Source organism: Falco naumanni, chromosome Z (genome assembly GCF_017639655.2).
Source record: "Falco naumanni isolate bFalNau1 chromosome Z, bFalNau1.pat, whole genome shotgun sequence".
NCBI classification, from domain to species: domain Eukaryota; kingdom Metazoa; phylum Chordata; class Aves; order Falconiformes; family Falconidae; genus Falco; species Falco naumanni.
Window position 1 is genome coordinate 62,215,127 of NC_054080.1, and position 27,924 is coordinate 62,243,050.

Sequence of the window (27,924 nt, forward strand, 5' to 3'; positions counted from 1 at the left end):
TCAAGCTGAGCTCTAGACAAAACTGACAACCACAGAATTACGTCCAAAATAAATAAATAAGAGGATTATTATTATAAAATGAATCCTTCCTCTATTTCTCAAGGGGGGGTAAAGCGAGAGAGAGATCATGGGATTTCACAATGTAAATGCTATACTAGTTTGAATTAGTCATATGCAAAAAATCCAAAGAAATAAACCAGGTCTTTCCAGTGACAGAAGAGAGCTGAGATTTATTTTAAATAATAAAAAAATATTTTAAAAATTTAAATTAATCAATTTGGGAAGAGAAGCCACATTTCCCAGAAATTACATTCTAAATGGCTGCACTTTGGGAATTTTTGAAAGCTGTAGTAGACATGCACAATATGAACGCCATAAATACCCTTGTAGATGGAAAAGCGTCTATCCTACTTATGCCTAGATATGCCTTTGATAAAGCACAAGTAAGAAAATTCAGTTTTTCTGATTGTTGAGCTGACCTCATAGTATCAATCTCACTCAGCTTCTCAAGTATTATTTTACAGCTACTGCTTGAGTATCAATGTACACAAATGCCTGTGCACCATTATGTGTGTGGATTTACTTACCTTCTGTAAAGGTGTATACATATGTACTGATACATATGAAAATAAACAAAAATATTGGTAACATTTCCTCTCCAACCTTGCATCAGGTAAGTTTACATTCATGCAAGTCCTCTGAAAATAAAAAATATGGATTTTATAAGACCCATAAAAGAATATTCAGACTGATGTATTCCCTCATTGACACATACAAAATAAACACAGCTTGTTTTAAAATGATCTTACTGCCTTGAGAGAAATAATGTTTTTTTTAAACTCTGCAATAATATAATCAAGCACAAAGAGGAATGAGGTTATATACATCTTCATTGCACTAAATTATTTCAATGTGTGACACTTCACATTTATTTCAGCAAACTAGGCAGCATTAGGAATGGTATTTCTTCAATAATCAACATCCTTGACTTTACACAGGACTACCTTAGTCTACCCACCATTAACACAGACTTTTAAAACTGCTTGCATGTAAACACTTAAACTGATTTTTTTAATTTTTATTAATAAAACTGAGTATGTGTACCCTTTATTTCCCTGTAATTTATGACGTTCATAACTAGTGGATGGAAGTTTTAAACCAGTCTAGTTAGAAAACACAAGACACTGATCACATATAAACAGCAATTCTTCTACCAGTAAGCAGTGCCTCATTTGACATCTTTTTTTTTTTTTTTTTTTTTGTGTCAGGGGCACAGCAGGGGTCTACTAGTGGATAATTTTTAAAGAATTTTTCTTTAATATACAATTGTAAATCTAGGTTAAAGCCAAACGATAGAGATCAAAAGCAGGCCATTACATGCTGGAACATCTATGTATCTTCTGCATATGCAGAAGAAGGAACGGGTAGGATAAGAAAATTGCAGCAGTTTTTACTTTCTAATCACCAATCCGAACATGGCAGTTATTTCATGGGAATAACAGATTCTACTTACAATAATAATTACAAACTTTCAAGAACAATAGAGCATGACGGTTTTCCTTATCCTTGAACAATTATTTAGGGAAGACCATTGCTAATTGAAAGAAAGGCTGTAAAAGTCAATATATTTATTCTGGCAAGACCCCAATATTTTTGTACTCATCTGTCAGTGGCAGGAATACCAGTAACACGCAGTTTGTGACTCTGAAGTCTCTCTGTTTGGTAGATCAATCTGGGAATTGTTCCAGTGTACAGTACTTCTGAGATACGTTTATATTTACTGGGAACTCTGCCAGTAGGATTTTCTTAGTTCACTACCATTCGATTTAGTTTGACCATTTTAAATAAAACCATAAAATTGACCTATCATGAGATTTTAAGGTTGTGCTAGAAGTGGTGTTTGTTTTGTTTTTTTTTTAAATCTCAGTTTTATTCAGGTGAAAGAATCTACTGAAGCCAATCTAACTAATACGTATCAAGTATACAGAATATGCACTGCTACAAAAAAGTACTGAAACATTACTGCTAAGTAGTATGTTGTCTTAGAAATGAATAGAAAAATGCCACAAAGTATATTAAGTGTGATTTCCTTAAACGTCTCTCCACTGTACATTTAAGTCACATGAAAAATTAAGTCAAGTAACCATGCACAGTGTTATGCAGTAGACTCCCACATGAGATGAAATTCAGAGTCCAATATAAGACACTTGCATATTATGCCTCGACACAATTTTATGTATTAATACTATATATTTTTGTGGGGGGCTTTAAAATTTAACAATTTTTGCAGTTACTAAACACAATTATTGCAGTTACTAAATCTGCAAAGGTTCAGAGACAAAAATCCTCTGAAATGTTCTCAAGAGAAAATCCAGGAGCCATCACTGAATGCAACATACCTGCTGAATAAGGCTGAATCAAAGATAAGTGAAATTTCTGTTTTTCCTCAGTTTGGGAAATAGAGTACAGCACATATGCATCTGTCCTGGTGCCAGTGCAGCATTCCTTCCAACAAATCTACCTCCTACTAAACCTTTTCTAACGACATGTAACATGACATTCTGATCCAGCTCCACAGCCTACAGATAATGTGGCAATATGCACAGAAGAACACACTGAACAGTTTTACACCATTATTAGTGTAACATGTTTAATGAGCTTTGTTAAAAATGTTCAACCTAAATCAGTTAGCAGTATCTTCATATTCTAAACACAGTGGCTCAGAATATTGAATTATTTCATTTCTCTAGCAATCATTACCACTCATGTTTCCTACTTGGTAAGCCATGCACACTGATAGGCCTAACAAATTCACAGGGAACATACCCTGAAATCCATTTATCTGACCACCATTTTCAGCTTTGACAAAGAACTACCAGAGGCCCATCAATCAGTACGTGCAGCCACACAAGTAGGTGCATAGCTTAGTAGCCGCCAGAAGTCTGAAGCTCTCTGGCAGAAGGTGCAGCAGAAGAGGCAACTATTAACCACTGCATGAGTGAGCTCCTGTGTGCTTAAAAATTACATTTGAGAAGGACCAGCCCACTTTTAATACAGCAAGAACTGTAATAGCTCTGTAGAACATCAACAGCAGATGTAAGCCAAATTCAATGGACTACGAGGACTGAATCTGTGTAATGTGCCTCCATCATATGACGTGTCCCAACAACCACTGCTCATGAAGGGACATCTGGACTACTGTCCTTTTGATTCCCCGAGTAAGGAAGACAAAGACTGTCTCCTACTGTGTAACATCAGACTAACCACAGTGGTTGGAAAAAATAAAAATAAAAAATTTACAGCTTCTTTCAGCACATTCCAGTGCTTTCCTACACTTCTTTTTTATTTTTTCTCTTATTTCAGCTTTCCTCAAGTTTTCTACAGTAAGATCCTTTAGTCAAATCCTAAAGATCTCAACTTGATTTTAACAAAATGGGATTCTTTCCAGAGCAAGAACTAAGCAAAGAACAGGAATATGACCAGATGAATCCTCACCAGTCTGGCTGAAGCTACGAAACAATGATGGCTCATTGGAGAAAAACTGTTGTTGCCAACATTCAGATTGTGAGCAGAACTTGACATACATTAACTGCTTGAACAAAAAGATTAGCCAAGTGAATCAACCAGCATAAAACCAGCACGTTCACTTTGACAGTGAGACTGCAAGACCATACCCCTAACACACAGCCCTCACTGTCAATAAAGGGAAATATAAGTATCAAGATATATTAACACTTCACTATATAGCACAGAAAGCAGTAGTATCATTAGTCCAACAGATTAACTTCTAACAAACCATTCAATGACAATGTGTTCTGAAAGCAGAGATAGTCTACATGGATGTATTTCTTACTCCCCCCAGTTTTAGGGTAACAAACTTCTCTAAACTTACTCAACATCTATGAGGATAATAGCTCCCTCTTTCTTGCATGTACAAATTAAGATGAATGAAGACGGCTCAAAGTAAGGAAGCAAAGCTCTTCAAATCACCACACTCCAAAGCATATATTAACAACATAAATACAGCAAAAACCAATCCTTTTTAAACTTTTAGCTGACATTTACTGCTACGTAACAAAAGTAAAATAACTCAAGTTGGAGCAGAGGCAGATTCAGCTGGCATCAACACGATTACACTTAATTTCTGTGGCTGCTTCTGTCTTAATAAGCATGCTTGGGTATTCTTATGTCACCAACAGGACCGCTTTTAATGCAAATTATTAAATAAAACAATCCATTTATAGTATATTTACACATTTCTGTGTTGACAAAGGAAAAAAACATTATCAATACAAGAACCAACAGTGACAGTTTATATCATAACTTTAAAATCACTGCATTCACTCAAACTATCAGCTCAGGCAAGTTCAGAAAGACTGCTCAGTATTTTCCAGGAAGTATGCTGACCCGAAACTAGTAAAATACAACATAGTTTGACAACTCCATTATCTGAGCTTCCAGTAAAAGTTATAATTTTCCTTCTTTTTAACATTTCAGAAACAATTATGAACTGTTAAAATGTATGAAACTATTACTTGATGATTGATGAATATTTTGATCTCCCTATCAGGAAAGTCTCAATATCACTTCAGTGACTGTACACAAATAACATGAAGTTTCAATGCAAATCTAGGAGTCTGCTTTGGCTGAGAAGCAATTGGGCAAGCATTCACTAATTCGGAAAAAAAAGAAACCCAACCACTCTGACTCAAGGAAGAACAACTGTAGTAACACTGTTTCAGTGCAACTACCTCCAAGCAGCAAGAGAAAACCATCACCGCAGCCATCACCTCCCACCACCACTCATCCCTCCACCCCCTTCACCCCCCAAAAAAAGAATCGCTGGCTTGTTGGTTTTGTAAAAGATAAACAGAGAAGAACAGAGACAGAAAAGTGGCAGCAGGAAACTTAACACATAGCACAGAATGAAGCAGAAAGTACTTTGTGATTTTTCCATATGAAGAAAGTATGTGCACATCTATACATATGTAAATCTACACACCAAACTACATAAATACAGGTACGCACAGAGACCCTATCTCACACACACACAGTTTTCTACTCCAGATGATGCCATTTTAGGCAGGAACCTACAAGTTGGTATTATGAAGGGTCCACACACCTACAGAATAGAAAAGGAAATTAACACATGGTGGTACAAGTTTTTTCTTTGTAAAAGGACATGGTGTAATACATGTCATTTACAGGCTCCGTGATTTGAATACCAAATGCCTCCAATTTATAGTTTAACAGAATTTTTCTACCCACCAGTCCTGAAAACCCACTCCATGACTTGAAAGTCAGGCTGGGATATTTCTTGTTCACATATCACTTTCAGAAAGAGCTGCTGCAATTGAAATTCTGCTAAAGACTACTGTCGGAAAACAGAAGTAAGAAAGCTGTAATGAAAGACCTCAGTCAGCAAGTAAGACCACAAACTAAATTTTAAGTCTTAGCTGCCAGGTTTAATGCTGCAACCTGAAGGAGAATAGACTACCTTTTCATTCTTTCACTACTAAGAACCTCTAACAGAAATAAATGCCTATATCAACTAAATCTGTACAAAGATAATTCTTTGTATTAGCAGACAATTCTCATTATCCCAAGTGTCAAGAAAACAGGATAGCACTCACAGGAAGGATAGGGCCTAGCAGGCCACAAGAAACCTGGTAGTATAGGTAGAAGCAATTGAACAGGCAAAAGGAACATACTTAGGAGGCAAAAATGCACAACCAAAACAAAATCAATGTCCTCACATTGGCAAGGAGTCCCAAATACAACTGTTGATACAACCAGAAAGAACAATGAACGTCCCTTGTAAACCTTTCACGAAGCACCAAGACTTGCCATTAGCTAGACAACCATTTCATAGGCAGTGTTACTAATAAGAAAAAAAACCCTCTTGAATCCATGGATGCAAACTTTCACTTAAGCACAGCCAGGAAATTTGGATCACAGGAACTAGACTCCCTTTGAGCCTACTCATAGCCTACCCTTTGGTCCTCTAAAATGCTGGAAAGCTATACAAAAAATCAATGGCTACCACTACCCACCAGCACTCTTTTTAGAAAAGACATCCTTCAGCTATCCTTCCAGTCTTTTTATGCAATAGTTGAGTCTACAGCTGACTGTGAGTCTGTGAAGCCAGTCCAGAGGACACAGAGCTCAGAACGTGCAGACCCAGCTGGTACCTTAATTAACCCAAGCCCATTTCTGCAGCAGATTGTTTTTATTTCCTCTTGACTGTTTCACCTCTAACAATATAGGGGTGCAAGGGACAGGTCCATTTTTAAGAAGAAAACTGAACAAATGGGTCAGCCAGCCTTCCCCTGGAGAGAGCAACGCAGCAGATGCTGAGCTTCCCCAACCAGATGAGAGAACCAGCCTGAGAAGGGAGGGTATTCTAAGTCCGTTAAAGAGTAAGCGGCCTTGAAACTGCACTGCTGGCTTTTTAGTTTCACAGCGCTGCGACATACTGATTTTGCTACAGAGAAGGCACTAAATATTGAGTATCCCTGTAACAAATAAAATGTAACTGCATATACTATTCACTGATACACCATGTATGTGATATGCGGAGACAGTATTCAACACTGCTTTAAAAATTCTTTCAAATATTTCAAGAAAGGCAGTATTCAATGCATTTGAAAAGCAGGAAGGCATCCGAATACTAAAAAAAAAACCGCAAACAAAAAGTAGTATGCATGCTTCTTGTGAAGTCTACCAAGTCTCTCTCCTCAACCTGCCATGCAGCCATACACTTTATAAAAGGTGTTTCTAGGTCTTCACATAGGTGCAATCCTACTTGAATAAGAAAAATGAAGACTGTTTCAAAAAGCCTCAGCACATTCCCCCTCTTTAAACACAGATAAATTTGCAGCAGAAAAATACATATGGCCTGTCTGGACACTCAGTTGATGCTACGCAAAAATAATAATAATATATTTGTAAGAGAGGGATTATAATTATTTTAAATAACTCAGCACTTACTTACACCTACCCCAAGTGAGACACATAAAGAATCAATATACACTGAAAGAACAGTTTTGCATTGATGTGAAATAGGCCACTTGATTTTCCTATTTTAACGTGCTGCCATTCAGTAGACAGATATTTTTTCCTTTTGAAGAACACCAGTACGTAAATGCTTAAGGCTTAGGAAAGGCCCTAGGAGGCCTGCTAAGCCTCTATCCTGCTTGCTTTGTGCCAGCTTTTCAGCCAGCAGAAGAAACATATCACACACATTCTCCGAAGATAATATGTAAGCTAATCCTCTAGGTACTCACTTTCACAGTCAGAAGTATATCATAATTTAACACCACAACTGGTACATCTCAAAATGGCATACGGGGTACTAGTGAACAAAGTTACAAACTTCTATAAACTTTTGCTACTCCTTGTGATAGAACTATATACTTTACTGCAAAGGACACCACAGCACTAAAAACAATCAAGATGTCAAGGCTTGTCAGACTATTGCCCACTGTTGGTTGTTTTTTTGGGGTTTGTTTTTGGTTTTGTTTTTTTTTTTACTTTTACTCAGTATTTACTATTACCAAACCTTTTTTTTTTCCTGCTGACAATAATGAAAACGCTACAGAAATACAAAGGGGGGTCGCTCCTATATTACCAGATGTCTGCGAGCCTGCCTGTGAGTACTTATACAAACCTGTCTCTTTAAGAACGCTGAACAAAGCAGGCTATCTTAAGTTGTCCATATAAAGTATATCTGCTCCCGACAAAAGGTCAAATATTTGAGAGGAAGCTGTGTCTTAAAGTTAAAAAAAAAAAAAAAAAAAAAAAGAGGGGGTGGGGTGGGGGAGAAGAGGGCAGGAAAAAACCAAAACATCTCATGAAAGGCGGCAGAGCGACACGCAGTCCGGCGGGAGCGGCGCGGGGCCAGCAGCACCCCGGCGGCCTGGCAGGGGCAGCCGGCGGCCCCGCCGTTCAGCACCGGGAGAGCCCAGAGGCCGCGTCCCGCCGCCCTTCCCGGCCGCGCCGCCGCCGCCGCCTCTGTCGCCCGCCCGGGGACCGGCCCCAGCCGGCGCCACGCACCTGGCAGCGGGAGGGACCCCCCGCCCCCGCCCCCCGCCCTACCTCTGCGTCCGGCGGAGGCGGCTGCCGCCTCTCAGGTGGGGCAGCGTGAAGTTGGAAAGGACCGTCCAGAAATTTGGGTCCGACATATCCATTTCCCTGCGCGCCAGACCCTAAACGCGGAGTGCCATGGCGCGAGGCGGGCAGGGCAGCGTCCCCGGGCGCTCTGAGGCGGCCGAGCGCGGAGCGGCGCCGGCGGGCGGGCCCGCGGGGCGAGGCGGGGCAGGGCGGAGCCGGCGGCTCGGCCCCGCACCCGGACCCGCGGCAACTTTACCGTGCGGCTGCTCCGCAGGGCGCCGCCCCGCCCCGGCAGCGACCATTCGCGCCGCGCGGGGGTCGCACCGCGGGAGCCTCGGCCTCCCCCCGACCGGCGGCGGCCCCGCCCCCCCGACCGGCGGCGCGCGAAGCGGGCGCCCCGGGAGCCGCGGCCTCCCCCCACCGGCGGCGCCAGGTGCGGGCCCGCAGGCCCAGCCCGCCCAGCCGCTGCGCCCGGCCCGCTGCAGGCCGGCGGCGAGCGGGGCAGTGCCGCGCCCGGAGGGAGGCAGAACTGCAAACCCGCCGCGCGGCCGCCGTGCCGGGACGGCCGGGAGGGACCATGGCGGTCCGCTTCGGTGCGCTGCGTCCGCATGGCACTGCCCTGGCTTCGCGCTGTCCCGGGAGAACGGGCGGTGCAGGTACTTCGTTACTGCTGCTCACGTCGGCTACCTGCCGCTGCAGGCACCAGGCGGCTGCCGCAGGAAGCTGGGACACCTGCCTCCGTCACCAGCCCCCTCTGGAGAAAGCCACCACGGAACACGGGCGGGCTCAAGGATGGTAGGGAAGGGCTCCGGGTGCTTCTTCCACTCAAAACCGCGACCTAAACCCCCGCAGGTACCGACACATTTCCTCCTCCCAACTTTCCTCCTTTGCTTCTCTTCTCCATTGCCAGCTGCCAACCAGCTCAGCTGGTTTGCTTTCTTGACACCCCCACCCGCCATCGTTCCACCCTCACCTTACGTCTCCTTTCAGCCTCATGTGCGCTGACTGCAGCCCTCAGCCTTTCCACCTCTAAGGCCACCGCCACCCTCAAGCCCTCCTCTCCCCCTCCGCAGCTCTGCCTAGACCAGCGTTCTCCCTCACATCTCTGCAGCACACAAACAAAAGTGTTTCTAAAATTACTACTGTACTGCATTGCCATTCGGTAATGCCTAACTCAAGCTGTCAGAAGCAGTGGTGCTCAGGTACAGAAAAGCAGTTACACCACGGCTTCAAAAAATCATGAGGTTGTCTGGCTTTTTTAAAAATACTTAAAATTTCCATTTGCCTTTTTGTTTCCCAGAGACACATTTAAGGGACTTGGTCGCATTTACAGTTGAGGAAAGAAGGCTGCAAGTTTTATGCTGAAACTGTTTTGCATATTTTAATGAAAGCAAGAATCCTGCATCATCTCAACATCGCAGGAGCTCTTAGATACACACTAACTCCTGTGATAGCTGGCAGCACTGCACTGAGAGAAACCACGTAGTGCTGTGATTAAATCACCCAAGGCTGTCTGCAATAGTAGGAGGAAAAACATGGGAAATGCAGAAAACCCTGATGTAAAATACAGACTAGTCTATCACTTGGTTGAAAGAAAACTCATGGTGCAGAATGCCGCACAGCAGAGCTGGAAGGGCTCACACACCACTCGCGAAGAGGCAGCTTTCAGGTTACCAGCTCAGCATGCAACACAGCATTGCAATGACAGCCCTCGTTCTGAAAGCTCTCCAGAAATACATATCACAAAGGCAGGACTAGTGCTCTCTAACAAACAAAAACATGTTTGGTGTTGGGGTGCAGAGAACAATCTCTTGGGATAGTTTTACAAGTCACAAGTACAAACTTTATCTTATGCAGGAGGTGGGTTTAGACAATAATTCAATAAGGTGTTCACACAGCAATTACCACCAAAGCCCTTCGTACAAATCTCCAGCAAGACACCACGTGCTGACACGCCACACAGGAGAATCATGTCAAACTTCTCCAAAGGTATCTCCATTTTAGAAGAGACCAGACCCACACAAAGAGGGAAAAGAGCCCCATCTAGGCCTCAGGTCAGGTTTTCTTGTTCAGGGTAAGGCTCAAGTAGCTGCAGAGGCTTGTTCTCAGGCCCGTGTCCACCTGTACCACTCACGAGGGCTCAGCCACAGGGTGCTTCCCCACCAGCCTGCATCCCTGCTCTTTTTATACCCCTCCATTACAACGGGGAAGTAGCATTCACATCTACTGCAGCCAGCAACAGAAAACCTCTCGTCCATTTCTTTTTGCTTTGAGGCATGTTTGCCCATATTGAATGTGAAGTTTTAAGGGTTTGTGTGAAGGCAAGCATGGCTAGCAGCCCTCCTTTCTTAAAACGTCCTAAGATGGAAATTCCCAAATCTCCACATAAGCACTGAGAAACACGTCGTCCTCCATGTACTCCACTATCTTCTCTTCTAGGTACACAAGTTTTTGCCTGTAATCAGCATGTTTGGAGAAAGGACTGTACATAATCATGAAATCGAGGAATTTTACCTGTCTGATTTTGTGAACAGCGCTGGCTAAAGAATAACAACAGTCTTCTACCTATCATGCAGGAAAAGTTTCAGTGTCCCTATTGCCTGCCAGCTCTTCCCTCTCCTCACCTTTCCTATAAGGCAGTTAAAGGAGTACCTTTCCCCTCTGAGTAACAAAAGCAGTTCAGTTTCCGTAACTCAGCCAAACACATCACGTGCGGGGTGATCGTGCAACATGGAGGTCAAAACTAATTTCATAGACAAGGCCAAAAATTAGCAACCGCCCCTCCTGCAAGGCCAGGCTGTAATTCAATTCAATTTCTTTGTGAAAATCTCTACTACTTTATGAACAGTGATGTGAAGCCTCCAATTCCAAAAAATGAAGCAAAACTAGCCTATCATCTATAGGCAAAGACCTACCTGAAAAAAAGATGATTGCTGCTTGCAAGTAAGACAAATGCTGATGGAAAAGAAGTTTAATCCTTCTGTGTACAACCAGAGAGATGATTATACCAAAAACCATTACAGAGCCCCCAACTATTGCAATATACATTTCACAATATGACAAGTTGGATTTTTACAAAAGCAGAAAGGACTGAAGACATTCTAGGTAAAAGTTTCTGTCTGTTTATCAGACGGTATCATCATCAAATGGGAGTGTCATTCTACATGCAATGCTGAACATCATCACTTCAAACTGTGGTTTCTCATGGTAAAACCCCTTGAATTCCATCTCAAAACCCTGCATAGACTACTCACAAGCAATAGCTCCCCAAGTTACATGACATGTGGATCCCAACACAGCTTCGCCTTCTGCACACAACTAGATGCACACACAGTCCTGCTATCTCATCAGGCGGTTTCTAACATGGGCTCAAAAGTAAGCAGACTTGATTTATTTTTGTTTAATTTTGATTAATTATTTTTCTGAAGTACTTGGTGGACATATACATATTAACGCTCTACAGAGACTTTGACAAAGGTATGGAAATGAAGGGAGGAGTTGTGAGAAGTCCAGCACAGTCCCAAAACAACTTTATATGAATTAATGTGCTTCGTAAAGGGAAACATAGGCCTTATCCTTAAGAGCACAACATGTAAATGATGGTGAAGACTTTGTAATGCCTGTCAATAAACAACATAGTTTCCAAAGCAGTGCCTGCAGTTTGTGACTTTCCATGACACAGAAATACCTGACTTCAAAGCAAACGTCTCAAGGGAGAGGGAGGTTTTGCAAACCAACTAAGTAGGTACTACGCAGCTGCAAAGGGGCCACCTTCTCTCCCAATTTAGTGAGCTGAACCAGCTTAAGTGCGGGACAGCCCAGGACCAGACCCAGTACTAGGGAAGCCGAGCAGCGTATGGTCAGGTGGAGAGGTAGGGGCAGCTGGACCACTTCCCTGGCAGCAGCTATCACTTAAAGGGGAGCCTCTTTCACTCTCAGTGCTGATAGTGCTACTTATCCTATACAAACACAGGCTCAATAGCCAGGTTGTGTCTTGTACTGTAAGCACAATTTACTCACCTCTGCCATGACAAACCTGACAAAAACCATTGAAAAATGCAGATGATACTGTGGTCCAAAATACGTAAATGCAAAATTCTTAGGAACAGGTCTATGGCATACTGATAAATGTATACTTGATAATCAGATATTATTTGCCTGCCACAAAATGTTACTGGTATGTTCAGGATCTGTAAGTAACACTCCTTTAGATTCAACTAAAACCAATGAATTCTGTAGTTGCACAAAATAACTAAAATACAACAGCTAAGAACCTGCAAATGTTCCTTAACAGCATTTGTTGCTTAAGTTTTCAGCTATACAGCTACTCCCAGAACAACAAGCAGCTCAGGCCACTTCATCACTTAAGAGATGCTTTACTATGTAACATGGATAATGAGTTTTATTTATCACAAAGGATTAAATATGGTGGCAGATAAGAAAACCAGTGATAAGGATCATTAAGTTTTCCCTTTTGTATTCATTTGAAGATAAAAACATCACTCAAGTCAGAAAAGGTGATTAATCCAACTCTTCCTTTGAAAAAAATTACACTTCCGAAAGCAAATGTAAAGGCATCCTTTAAAGAGTCTCATTCAATACATAAGCAAAAAAATATTTCATAATGTCAATATTTACTTGCAGTAATTAACAGCAATAAAAATTCTGCCCCAGAAACATATTAATTGTATAACACTGACTACTGATTTTAAGTACCACTGTGAAATACCTAGGAAGTTAACAAAGTGCATCTTTGAAGCCAAATGCAATACCAACACTAAATCAGTATTTTGCACATACTAGTCCAATGCAAAAGTTATCTAACCTACCTTATTCACACAATAATTACACTAATACACATTGGTATTTTTCAAAACTTAATGACGATGTTCTGGAGTCACTGCTCGAAAGCATTACAGACTGCTCAAGTCTATCAATTTTATAGCAAGATGTACACTGAATGGGGTTCACCAGCAACAGTACACATAATAGAGTGTTCCCTAAAAGATGCTAAGACTAGTAAAATCCTAATATCATAGGCCTTATATTGAATAAGGAGGGTAAATTTGTGAACCATGAAGAAGAAAAGGTTGCTTTAAAGCATATTCTCTAATTTCATGGGAAAGGATGACTATTCACATCTTCTAACAAAAAAGAAATGCTTCTCATTCCATCAATGCCTTGGAAGGATGTCAGATTAGAACTAAGTTTGTGGATGGGTTGAAAGGAGTTTTTTTGGTTTAGTGGAGCCTTTTTACTCAGATGGTTACTATCCAATGAATAACAAAGGAACTGGCTAAGCTGCTTATTCAATTATTACTATTTTCAAAGTGTTTGGGGTACCTGGAATTTCTAAAACAGTGAAAATAAGCTGTCATGCCACAGCAATACTTTAAAAGGACAAACAGGATACCAGCTGCTGTCAGGATTGAATTCAGGTATGGCAACACAGTGTCACTAAACACTGTTTTACACATCAAACAGTCTGCCCAAACAGATCATTTCAAATGAGGTTTCAGGTCTGGTAAATAAACATCTCAGCCAACAATATATTGAGACGTGTTACAAAATGTTTAACCTGTCTCCTCAGAATGTTTTAGTAACTAGCACAATACAAAAATTCATGCACAATACAGTAAACACAAAAACTCACCAACAGGTTTGAAAAAGTAACTGCACATTACATGTTTCTCATACAGGGTTATGTTCTTTGTTTAATATAATTCAATATAGATATCAATGATCTGGAAGAAAAATATGATAACCTTTCTACCCAACAACATGAAGGAGATAAATAACAACAGGAACGAGAGAGTTTATCATTGGATAAAGCAGCCTTGTTTGAACAACATGCATTCTAGTATTGCTAGCCATCAAGTCATAGCAAGGCACAAAAAAACCACACAGCCATAATATATGGCAAGATTCTGGAAGGCAGAAACAATGCAAAGAATTTAGATACTATCACTGATGAACAGCTAAATAGGAGCACTTAATGTGATGGTATAGCTAAAAGAATAAATATCCCTCAGATCTACAAGCAGGAAAATCTCTCATGGGAGTAAGGAGATGATACAACTGAGCACTGAGGGGCTAGAAGTCAAGTTAGTTGTCACATTTCACAAAGGTTGCAGAAAATTCAGGAGGAGTTCAAGGGGGAAAAAATTATAATAAAATCTGAACTATAGTCTGCAGCTTGAAAAGCTTAATTTATTCCATTTATCCAAAGATAAAGGGGCACCTCGCTTGTTCAGTGTACGTATCCCCAGCAGGAAGAGATTTTTGGGAGAAGACAGGTTGTAAGAATACTGAACTCCATCCTGTCCCTCTCTGACACGTAGAAGAGTTATGGGTTCAAACTGAAGGAGTCGGATGAAAAAAGCAGTTTTAAATTCTGTCACCTTACTCATTGTAGCACAGCGTATGCCCCATTGCTCTGTCTTGTATGTCATATGCCTTTCTATCTAAGAAAATAATCACATTTCGAAAGCAGTTAAGAGGATAGATAAAACAGTAGACAAGGGTCTACAGCATATTTTGTATAGAAAGTCAAACTAGAAGATCTTATTTGTCTGTTCAGTCCTTAAAACGTATTAATTAGAATGATTTTTAATGACTATTAACGACAATGATTGAAATCTTGCTCCCTCTAGCGGTTGATGCTGATGTGTATTACCTTCCCCTACCGACTTCACATGATTTTCACTGTGGGATGTACATTGTAAAAATAAGCTGAAGAAATCACCAGAAAGAAGTTTTTTGTGGGTGTACAATGCATATTTGCCAAATCTCTAAGTTTACTAAGAACCGTTTGTAGATACATGTAAACACTACTGCTCTAACTAGTTCTGAAGTAACGTGTAAAATTCAAATAAACCTCCCACTGCTCTAATTAATTATAGCTCATTTAATATAAACACATATAGGAAAAACAATGGTCCCAGCATCTCTTCCCATTTCTGAAAGGCTCTAAATAGATGCACAATATTAATTGGAAGTTAAATATATTGTGTAGCCCATCTGCATCAGGCATCGAGATTTGCATCAGGCCACACTATTTTTAACCCAACATTTTGCTGTATGTAGCGGAGTGAGCCAATGGTGCTGACAATTATGCTTCGTATTTGCTCTGGTTCCAGAGATTAGCTCTTCCTTCTGAGCTAATTTAGCAAACTGGCAGACTAATGAGAAAGTGTAAAACAGCTATTTCCCATTTTTATGCCTGAAATTACATTTATCTTGGCAAGTAAAGGAAGCATTACTACAGTTCAGAGGTGTTACTTTATGTGGTAAGCAGTCCAGAAAGGAAGAAAAAACAGAAAACATCTGATCAAAATGTCATCATTTTCCAGACACCGGGGTGCTTGGACCTTGACTCCATTATCACAAATGCTAGAAGGGGTAAGAAGTACTGTATTACATAGCTAGTATTAACCTACCCTGCTTTGGTTTTTTTCTTCAAGTGCCTATATGCCAGAACTCGGCAGCATCCTCAGAGGATCACACCATTTTTTCAAATCACTAATTAACAATTTTTTTGGCGGCAGAACCACCAGTATAGATGTGAAGGTAGATGTGTTGTCCAACAGATATGTAAAGAGCAGTAATGGAAGTTTTCCATGGGTTTGGGCGTTCATGTGAAGTGATCATACATTCAAGAGACTTACTTCATTGCACTGGCTCAGACCACTCCACAAACTTACACCTCCTTCTGACCTCACACATCCAGCCATATTTTACCATTCATCTTTTAAAATCAACAGCCACGGCCTATATGGCAAACGACATTATCGTTTCAGGGTCAAGGTGAAATTCTTAAATAACTTCTTAAGAAAATGTGGATACAATCATCCTCCTAAAACAGTATGTACTTTGCTGCTTTTATACATGCTGCTTCACAGCTGTAGTCAACTAAGCTGTATTTTTTGAGAAAAGAAATCTGAAATGTAGAAAAAAAATTTTTCTGTAGAGAAACAGAAGTTTTTTGAACTGTAAACTTAGAATTGTGTTCTTTAAAGTTTAAAACCAGGTAATTCTGGTAGACTGTATAAACATTACATCATACAGCACAATCTTTCTGCACCTTTTTAAGATTAAAATATTCATATCGGACTTTTTTACTAGGAGGAAATATGTTGTTTAAAATAGAGTTTGAAATACATCTCTAAAAAAGACTGTTCAGCATTTATAAGTTTTGTGTGATTTTGTTTTGTTTTAATGACTTGTTAACATATGGAAAAGAAAACCTAAAACCTCCTACCGGCAGGTAGAAAGGCAGTTAAGTGGAACATTTTGTCATGCCACCACAGCTTTCTGGTTTGGAGAATCCCAAACAACATACTCCTGCAAGAGCAATATTGCTTCTTACGCAGAGTCATGGCCTCACGTCCAGCTCTGCCGCAGCCACCCACTGCAGTACTCACCAACCGAGGTAACAGATCTAAGGGATTCTCTATGCAAAACTCACACGAACTCGAGGAAGAAATTCAAGCTCAATTCCTGTTCAACAGCATTCAACCCTGACAGGTTTGGGAAAGCTGTCATCCTGAGTTGTAACTTTTCTCATTTTTGAAATGCCTTTTGTGGTGGGGAGGAGGTTAAATGGAGGTCAGCACAGGGAAGCACTTGCCTGTCAATCAATGTCTGACTAAACCAATTCTGGTGATACTGAACTTAAAAGCAGTTACTCAGTATAAATGCTGTCTTCAGTGAGACAGAAAACTTCATCAGCTGTAATATTTACACACTGAGTGTCCTAAATTAATGACCTGATCAGCACAAGACTGATGGCTACAGATCCATTACAAGTTTCTGTCACAGCAAGGAAATTAAATGCTCCTCCCCAACACTGGCAAGTACTGTGTTTATTTCAGCTATTTTAAACGCACGATTTATTTTCAAATCCTGATTTAAATCTCAGTGAATAAAAATCAAGTGCTAAGAACTCAGAGCTTTGCAGTATACATACACCCAAGTAGTTGCATTTCCTGAGCTCTTCCCTGCACTCGCCTGGCTTCATACTTCACCTTATCTGTGTGACGGATCTTTTGTCAGCAAAACGGTGTGAGATGGAACACCCCATGCAGTGCAAGCCGGCAAACTGGAACTCAGGGACATAGAAAGTTAAAAGGGGAAATATTATGCTTAAAAGAAAGTTATGTGGACTGCTCATTAAGGTTACCATTGAGATTTCAAACAATGAGCTAAGCACACAGTCGTGCAAGCTGATAACATCCTTCAATTGCTTTCCACTCACCCTTAATGCTCTCCTGTTCAAAAGGCTAAACAAAAAATAATAATAATTCTGTTTCAGCTCACACCCCATAGTTGAAATCTGAATTTCTGAATAATCCTAATTAGACTTGGCTCATACTCTTATGTCTGTGGGTTTTCTGAACAGTTAACTACCCTGTCGCTCAGATGGTCCTGCAGCTGAATAATCCGAACTGTACACACAGATGACAGTTGCCAAACAAGACCATCAATAGAAGCAGTAAAACTAACTGCACAGAAAGAAGGTAATTTTACGGAAACAAAATGGAAACCAAGCATCTAGAAGTACAAGAGTGGTAAAGACTATCTCAGTTAGTCACGCTTGTCAAAACATGAGAGAAAACCCTCAAAATAAAGGACAAAATACCAAAACTTATATCATGGCTGAGGTGCTTCAGGGTCTAAGACCTAGTGTTATCTAATCACTTAATCTGTTTGTGCTTCAGTTCTCCACCAGTAGAGCAAAGAAAATAATGCCCTACTACTTCTTGGGAGTACAGTGAAGATAACTCCAGAAACATTTCCTCAGATACTAAAAAAGTAGGAAAGAAAAGGAGAAGACAACAGCAGGGAGATCTTGAGGCTGACCACTCCACAGATTCAGAGGTACTGAATGATTTCCACAATCCCCACCTCCCCACCCCAGGCAAAGACCACACAAACAGAAGTTGAGAGGGACTCAGGTGAGTTAAGAAACAGTCTTAAATCTCTCTCACACACACCAGACAGAATGACAAGAATCACAGAGCATTATGGTACGACAAGTCACAGACTTCCACCTTGCAACCCCAACGACAGGCCAACACATTCCCTTTTAGCTTTCCAGAGCTGAGAGTGCACATCAGCATTCTGTAAAACACAAGCTACAGCTGGCACCTCGATCGTCATCAAAACTCTGTGAAAACCACATAAAACAAGGAGTGCAGGATCAGCACAACCTGTACTAGCTGTTCTTACCTCCAGCATCCTGGAAAACTATCAGTCATAGTGGAAATGAGGGAATTAACTGCTCAGCTTTCAAACATCAGTTCAAACCACTGAGAGTCCTAATTTCACACAACTGTCCTAATAATATCAGACGACCTGATTACTCCATTCCTGTATGTGCAGAGGATGTCAGTTTATGGAAATACCAATATCCTGGTACAAAAGGAACTTAAACCCCACACAACTACAAATATACATTCTTCATATGCCAGCAATAAAAAAAACCCAAACCAACAAACAAACAAGAAAAACCTGCAGCAACAACAAAAAACCCCAACAATCAAACCCACCAATCTCAAAACCCCTTCACCTCTTCTTCAAGTTTTTGAATCATTGAAGGTGATTCAATTCAATCAGCCTCTCCTTTGACCATCTCCCATCATGCCTGGACAAGGCTTACCGTGAATTTTAATGAGCTGAACTATGTGTGTAAAATTATGTTTGTTTCTCTCAAATCAAGCATACTCCTTGATGTTGGTATTTTCAATTTTTTTTTAGAGGGATTGGTTCTTTCAAAAATGATGTGACACGTCAATTCTGCAAAATTTACAAGAAACCACACTTAATATTGACAAAGGATTACCCCAACAATCCCACCAATGGTATAGCCTATTTTCTATCCTGCTCTTTGTCAACACCCACACTTGCACACTTTGGCACAGGCACAAGAGGAGAAGATTTCATCAGTCCAGTGTCAGACAGCATGTGGACAGCCTGAATCTTCTAATGGCACAGAAACTGCAGTATGGAGGCGAAGACCTCATTAACAGACCACTTATAATGAGAGAGACTGGCTTCAGTTCATACATACCTACACCAGCACTTGTCATGATCCCCTCCGCTCAGGTACTACAGCAATTTTTAGAGGTATTCCCAGGTTTTATCAGCCTGGGAGGTCACAGAGCATTAGCAGCCTTCCCAGTGTATTTGTCAACAGAAATAACATCAGACTACAACCTCCAAAACATAACAAGCTTTATTTATCCAGACTGCTGTGGCTGTACTTTGGGGTCCCACAGACATGTCTTCTACAGTCCTTTTGTTGTGTGAAAATTTTAGGCCCATTTCTGGTCACTGTTTACCTCTCTATCAAGTTGCATATCTGTGTTCCTGGCCAAGCAGCATCATGTCATCTCCCATCCAAGAAGCCCTCTTGGAGAAATCCCCCTCTCATATCCTTCAAGGTCCATGTTTTGTCTGTAAGACACACTAACTTAGCCCTGAGGCTCTAAAACTCCCATTGACTTTGCTCTGCTGCAGTGTTACGGTGCTCGAGCCACCAACTGCAAACCACGTCCTTTCTAGACCAAAGAGGACCTTGCTGACTCTCCTAGCAGCAGTTTCTGAAAAGCAGAAAAAGCAGCCTCCATCACTTCTGGCTTAAGGAGAGGACGAGACATGCTTTTGCTCTACGACAGTGGCTTTCTTACTGCTGGGAAAGAATTTTGCAGTTTGGGTCATTTCCTCCCACGGTCTGCAAAGCTAACTACCAGTCTGCTGCAGAGCGCCCCATGGATTTGAGCACCTGACTGCTCCAGCACAAGCTCTGAATGTCATACTGTTCGTCAAAGCCATACAGCACAACATGCACCCAAGACAACGCAGGATCACATGAATACTGACTTTTTTGTCATGCACACAGAGAATGGTTACCACATATTGACAAACACACCAGTTTGAAAGTAGGGTTACTAGGAGAGGGAGACAAGGACACATTCGAGTGGGTGTCACTCCAGCATCAGGCTCTTCAACATCTCCTGCTTCCCAGCACTATGCTCTAGCCCAGGAACAGTTTTCCCAGACCTTCTAAGAATGCTGGTGCACCCAGCACTAAGTAGAATCGCCTCTCAGAGCTGCTCAGGACTACATCCACTACATTGGCTCCGGGACCATGCTGCACATTTACAACAGGCCAGCTGCATCTTATCTTACAGCAGATGGAGTCACTGGGAGAGCTGATGAGTTTGTGCCCAAATCATGCTGTCATACACCAGCTGTCCTCCCCTCCCAACTTGCAGGGGAACTGTTTTCCTGTTTCAAAGCCAAGAGACTATTTTGCTGAATAGCTCTTCGGATCAGGAGCACTGGTCATCCCTGCTCTAACCACTAACACAACTTCTGGATCAACGTGACAAACTAGCCAAAACTGGCACCAGTGAAAGGACTGCTAAGTCTCCAATATAGCAGTTTGGTGACATTCTTCAGTTTTGTGAAGTTGCTGCAAGGCACTGCTTCCAGGAACCTACATGAAATGGTTACTGGCAAGCAAAAGGAGCAACAAGATATCTGACAAATAAAAGGACTGAGAAGATGGTACTTGTGAGGAGCTGGGCCTCGTGCTTCTTCATTCCTACTCGCAACTTCATTTCAAAAATATTTATTTTTCAAGGTATTTTAGAACTTGCAGCTATGAAGTTATCACTTTAATAGCATTCAAGAATACGCTGATGCCAAAGTAAGATACTTTCTTCTAAGGGTTCACCAACTTTCATTGAAAAGCAATTCAGCCTGCACAGCAGTGAAACCAAGTTGTGTTGTGTACGGCAGAAATAATGAAGCCCTCAAAAAAACAGGCCGCTGCAGGGACAGCACTGCCTTTCAGATACATACTTTCTTCTGCATTCCTCACTAAAAGCTTTCAGAGTCTCAAAGGATTTCTTCTGCTGGAATTGGTGTTGTAGGGAAGGTTGATGCATGCAGCACTGATTTCTGTTCTGCATCTACTTTTATTAAGTGTGATAAAATGATGCAGATGCAACATAATGCTGCAGCGTTGGCACAGAGCAGCAAGGTTGAAAGTTTCCATCTCAAGAATTTATCTGCAGGATTGTTTCTCTGGCAACTCATCCAAGGACCAGATGAAATTTGTCACTGTACTGCACAAAGACTGCAGAATTTCTGAACTTGGGATAACAGGAGTGGAATTAGCTCAGCAAATACCTCTCCTGGAAGAAAGAAGTGAGCTGCTGATGTTCCTACCAGACCAAACTTTCAAAGAAAAGGACAACTGGAAGGTAACCTAGCAGTTTCTCCGTATCTGCAAGAATTGATTGGCAACAGACTACAGACAGTAGTCACATTTTTGACAACAAACGGACCTTGAATTCAAGGTGTTTTAAATGCTTTTCAATTAAATCACATGAAGCCATTCTGAAGCCATACTACTGAAGTCTGACTTTTACATGTAGGTTGAGACAACTGAGCCTCTGGAGATCTACAGTCATTACTAACAGATACGTCACTGTCTGACCAGCGAAGCCTCTAGGTCAACAGGTACAGTCACCGCAGTGACTAGTGATTGCTGTTAGCAGGTAGTTTGCATGCAAGTGAAACTGGTATGACAACACAGGAAGAGACCAGACTGTCCATTTTCAAGTTTATTTCAAGATCTGTCTAGAGTTATTTTCACATATACCATGTGGATCAGCAAATTTTAACCACCTCCTTGGCTTGGAGTGATTTCTGAACACCACACATGCAGTACTCATCAACTCACCTAGTCTCTACGTGGCCCCAAACAGAGCCCCATGATGTCTTCTCTCCCTTCCTCCAACTTCTGATTTATGTATGGCATATTTTTTGCAAATATTACAAACTTTCACTTGTTTTGGATTTGTGGGGGTTTTTTTAAACTGAGAACATGAAAAAAAAAAAATTGACAGAGCTCCACCCTCCATTTCCTGCTTTTATTTCACTCTTTCATCTTTCAAACAAGACATAAGGAATGTGATGAAAAGCTTGGACCAGCTCTTTATTATGGTATCATCTATAGCAGTTAAAAGAAACCAAAATTTGCCTCAAAGGTAAATAAAAATCTGCCCCAAAAGTACTGCCAGGTTTTGGTTACAAAAGGTCATTTGTCTTTAAGAGCTGTATGGCAAAAATGTTCACAGATTTACCAGTGAACACTTCATCATTTTAGGCTTCAAAACTAAGTAATGGGAGCAGCACATCAAATTATGGTAAAAATGTCCATATGAGGGTGTATCTCAGCGGAAAATACTTCTGGAAGACTTTCATTCTCTGCTTTAGAAAGTAGTAACGCCGTTCAAGAAATCTCCATTCAGTCATTCCTATGACTATGCAGCCTTCAAGGATGTAAAACAGTCTTTCAAACAGTATTTTGAATAAAAAATAGAAAGTCCTTACTGTCTCCAGACCCAGTGTTCCCACGCTACAGCACCACGCCACAATTACTGGAATTCACAAACTTAATTTCATATTACCTCCCCAGAACGCTTAGAAAGCCTAACCTACTAACTTAAAAAAAAATTCAACAGTACATCCAAAACACAATTCAAAAGGCCAAAAGATGAATAAAACTAGCACACAACTACTTTGGGAGGATTTTTATGAGAGTTCAGGGATAGGATATCAACAAATTGGCATTGAAAATTATTCAGATGAGCTCTCTGTCTGTACTTTTCAGACTACCACAAAAACAGCTGTCAGAAAAACTTTGATTTCCTAAGATGGCACCTTACACAAAGAAAAACAAAAAAAGAAAAACACAGCACTACAGCAAAGAACTATGTTTCTTTTTGCACTACAGCAAAGAACTATTCAGAACTAAAATTCTGTTATCTATACCTCTAAGTTGGAATATGCTGTAGGGAGAAGGGGCTGTTGTTCTTGCTTTCATTGATCTAAAAATACATATATAAGAGATCTTTCTTCTGAGTAACATCAAGCAGCACAAGCCACAAATCAAATTGCCTCACTCCGCATGACTTTTTCTAAGACTACACAAGCTTTTAAAATGCACTTAAAACCAAATCTTTACATATCAGCAAATTAAGTTTTACAGCTACTCCAGAAGCTGTACAAAACACCACTGTAACAACGCAGGCTTAGCCGCCCTGACTCCATGCCAGTGTGCAGCACATAAAGCTGCACTTTCTTTATTGCCAGTCCCCAAAAAACACATGGGATCAGAAATTTGTATCCCTGTATCCCTCTTGGGTGGCAAACCAACAGTAAAGATCCTGCAGGGAACCCACTCTCAGAGGATGGCTGTGCAGCTCCTGCAGTGCCCGTCTGGACCCTCATTTACACCTGTGCAACCCCATTAAGACACTAATAGGCTTTTACAGATGTAACTGACTGTTCCTCAATAAAATAGTGATGATTCACGGGCAAAAACAGAAACAGTATGTTCTCCCTTGCTGTGATGCTACAGGGCTCAGTAAACTTAAAAGCCTTTGAAGTAATTCAAAAGCTGAAGCTGGTGTAGCGTGTTTAAGTATACCGCATATCAGACCTGCTGAGTAAGGGGCTGCTTTTCCTTAGTAGCTCCTGATAATTCAGTTCTATACCTCAAAAATCTTAATTCATGCAAAAAACTGTGTGTCATTCTCCATTTTCTGAAGTCCCAGGGCAAACAGCTCTCCCTTTGACCTGTCACAAGTCTTAATATGGCCAAGTATGGGAAACAGCTGAGGAAAATGTGTTTTGTATGGTTAAATAAGTGCTCCCAGAAGGAATTCAAACAGCAGAGACGTAACTTTGGAGGAGACAAACTACCTTTGGAGGAGAAAGACAAAGATTAATTTATTTCACCTTGAGGAACTGACGCTTTATGGTAGGCGTTCATGAATGCTAATCAGATAATTCTGAGATGAAACAGCAGGTTTCCCCTGTTTTAAACAAAAATGAATAATTTTGGAAAGAAACGGAGTCAAGTGATTCCTTACCTCATCCACATCAGCCCTTCTCATGACCTTCCTGTTCCAGGGTAACAAATAAACAACTTCATCTTTCAGGACAACCTTAACAGCAATGTACTTTGTACCGACCTCAGACAGCAAAGGTGGGAATAAATTTTACAGATAAATGTTTGCTTGAGCATCGCTGGGTATGTCAGCTGTGGCACTGAGACACAGGGAAAGGAGGCGTCCTCTGACGTATGCTCCTCCTATGCCTTTTATAAAACCTTACGAATTCAAGCACTAGCAGTTCTACAGTAGATCACACAAAAGTAAAGAAAGTACCATGAGACCAGAAAGGTCCAAATTTAGTTGCTAACTCCTCTACAGGAATTTTGCTCTACCTTGAGAGGACTATGTCACACTTCTGCACAAGCCACACCCCATCACGGAGGGAATACTAATACTTCCTTTTCTACAGTATTGACTGTCTGACGTATCTAAATTATACGCTTACACTAACCAGTACGTACAACAGCTGTCACCTTAGCTGTTACTCAGGTCTGAGCCAGGCGCTTTCAGAGCTCCAGCGCAGCGCTGTCAAAGGAGATGCCCTCGTGCTGGTGGAGTGCCAGCCCAAGCAGCACTGCTGCTGCCCCCCGTGACGCTGAAAACTGCCCCCTTGCTTCCTCCCCACTCCCCTCCTGGGACAGTCCTGTTCTCTCTCACCGTGAATATTCAGGGTAGGAACACAGTCGTGGCGACAGGGGCGAGGACAGGACTGGTAACAGGTTTCAGCCATCAGTTCAGCTGTGCAAGTCTACAGAGGCAATTTTCCCATAAGCAGCTGCCCCAAGTGCCCCAGCCCAGCTATCCTGCACCACGCGGCAGAACAAATAAAGACGGACCACACCACTTCGCTCCCCACTGAAACGCAGGAATATTGCTAAGTTTACAAATGATACTACTGCCTTCCATAATGCAAAAGCTGAACAGCAAACTGAATTCCCACTGTCCCCTGTATTTTCCTGATGGGTGCATAAGCTCACGTGGGCACACAGCATCATACAAAGCTAGAAAACATTTAAAAGCTCTTTAAACAGGCTCACTTTCAGAGCAACAACAAATTGCTAGAAACTTTCCTGCTCATTCTTTTGTAAGATTCATCCATTTCACCAAGGGTTTCATGACAGAGACCAATACAGTTATTAGAAAGTAGCTATTTCAAGCTTTCTGTCTTTATCCCATTCAGTGAAGCAGGAATGGGGGGAGGGGGGGGGGCAGGCAAGGGGGAAAATATACAGGCAGAGAAAGGGGAAGAACAGGAAAACACTGACTAGGTTTTGATTTCTGTATTCAACAATTTGCCAAATAAATTTAAACAACTTAAATATAGCTTCAGGTAAAATTAAGTCATTTTTATTTTGACAAAATTATAAAAAAAAATCTGATCATTCTTCCTTTGGCTTGTAATTGTTATTCATTCATATTATATATTCTGGTTACATTTAATGAAAATATAACTGACAACATTTTTTCACAATTTCCAGATATAAAAACCTAATACTGAATACCAGAAAGTGGCTAAGAGCTCCAAGCTATTGGTGACACTAACTTCCCCCTCGGCGTCAATTTAGTGCCATAGGGTAAGGTTTAATCCATGACAGCCATACTTCTAGCTGCTGCTCCTAGAAACACATATGTAATCAGCTGACAACTTGACCACATATAAAATGCACTGTTTAACGTGGCACCCTCACAAGCTTTCCAAAAGAACAGACTACATTACCAAAAGGTGTAGTTAATAATCCTCAATTACCATCCTGCCAGCTCACAGTTTTAAACACTGTAAACTGAATGGGATTTTCCTAAAGAAAAAGGACTGTCACAACAAAAAAATTAAACCCATAAAAAAATAAAAGTATGAGCTTGGGCTCCTTTTACTTGCCAACCTCTTTTCTGAGGTTTCGGAATTAATCCTTTCAATCCCCTCACCAGGCTGAGAAGGTCAGTAACACTTGTGTCTGCACGGCACCTGACACTCATGCAATCCTCACACTCCTCAGTCAAGGCCCTCTGGAAAGTTCACCACAGTCTTTATTTTTATTTTTTTGCTTTTAGAAACTAAAAAATTCTGCCTGAGAATGAGGATAATCAGAAGTTAAAATGAGCTCACTGTATGAAGGGCTTTTCTCCTATCTTGCCTGCAAGCATTAAATTCCTTTACATTTCTGTAAACATCCCAAAGCGGGAAAAGTCACAAACTAAACCAACATACCACACACAACTTAAGCAGAGCGGAAACATCAGCCTGCACCTGTCCTATATGGCTCATGAAGAACTAGAGCACTCAAAGGTAGCAAATGAACATTCTCCCCTGGTACCTACGTTCCACGTAGACAGCAGCAGAAACTGCTATCATTATTATGTGTTCAAGTCTTACAGACTATTTCCGCCCCCCCCCCCCCCCCAGTCTGGTATCTGTGGCATCAGTAAAGAAAAAGGTAGAGCAAAAAATTTCTTATGTTGACAATCACCATCCCTACTTACCAAGCTCAAGTGCATGCTGTTGTACTTTTTTTTTTTCTTTTGTATTTCCACTTCCTTTATCCTTGTTAGTAGAAGCTACTCCAACTTCTCACACTTCACGTTTCCTTCTGGTCTCCTTCCAATACTTTTACCACACAATTCCCCATTACCATCACAAAAGACACCAAATTATTCAGAGCGAAGAGAAACACACTCTAAATTTATGTTAGAAGCATGGGCATCTTCAGTCTCTTAGTAGCTGTGATCAGCTGTTTACATTATCCTCACCTACCCTCTCTCCTTGCAAATTTGCTGCTTATATTAATTAGCTCTAAAATAGTACATAGTCCCCGCCCCCACCCCCGCAGAAGTTGAATGTCTTCACATGACCCAAACAGCAGATACAAAATCGATGGGAAATGTGTGCCTAGCTGACTGAAACAGAAAAACCTCTCTGCCCCCCAACCTCTCTGAGAACCATCAATAAAATTGGACAGCTTCATGCTGTACCAACAGACCCTTGTTACCACAGGTACTTCTATTCACAGGAAGGCACTGTTTAATTTGAAAACACCATCATCATCCAGCTGGCAAAAGGTTCCCTTTAAACTACTACTGTATACTACAGTAGTATGTGACAACTGCTATAAGCAGAACTTCAACAGAAACAACCGCCTAAGGAGCAGCTGCGCAAGTTAAAGGCCACGGGGGAGATGAGCCAGCACGTTAGAGCTAGGCAATTACCACAGGAAAATACTATCCATTCGCTCTGATCAGGCTCTCATCTTGCTAATACTTCTGAATATGAGCAGAAATAGTCACGCTAAAGTAATTCCTCTCCTCCCACACACAGGAGTACTCTGAGCTAACGGAAGTGCTAATTACGATAGACCCTAAAAGCCAACACGTGTGTTCTTCCCTGTTAAGCCAGGCCAAGCTTCAGCAGTAACTAATAACTAAAACATTTGCTGTTCAATACACCAGCAGTCCTCTACAGCTATACCTACATACAGCACCAAGATCCACAATGGATCAAACTTCTAAAATCGCTGTTCCAGGAGAAAAGCAACCATTCTGGCAGAGCTTTAAATACATTACAGAACAAAACAACCCAAGCAAAATCCTTAGGAACTCCGACATTTTTCAGCAAAATCTGTGGAGGAGGCTTTACATTGAACAGTATCAATCATTTCCGCTCTGTTTCTTTGAAAAGCATCTGAAAAGTCTGCTCTCAGTGTTCTCCATCATAGGATGGAAAGCTCAAACTCAACATTGTGCTATGGCAAGGGGAAACAAAAGCCTTGAGGGTCCTGGTTCCAAAGACCTTAAAAACACTGAGGGCTGCGTCCATAGCACAGTTTGCATGGCAGGACGTCCA

The 27,924-nt window shown here is 41.3% G+C and overlaps 1 protein-coding gene across 4 annotated transcripts in view; it reads right to left on the reverse strand.

Moving 5' to 3' along the window:
• Window positions 1-27,924, reverse strand: part of MAST4 (microtubule associated serine/threonine kinase family member 4) — a 272,663-nt gene that overhangs the window by 95,721 nt on the left and 149,018 nt on the right. For 2 of the 4 annotated variants that reach the window (XM_040580145.1, XM_040580143.1), the window contains exon 1: window positions 8,098-8,274. The exons of the other annotated variants lie outside the window; for them this stretch is intronic. In XM_040580145.1, coding sequence (XP_040436079.1) covers window positions 8,098-8,189 — 92 coding nt within the window. In that variant the 5' untranslated portion in view covers window positions 8,190-8,274. Of the gene's footprint in view, window positions 1-8,097; window positions 8,275-27,924 lie in introns of those variants that run through there. 4 annotated transcript variants of the gene reach the window in all.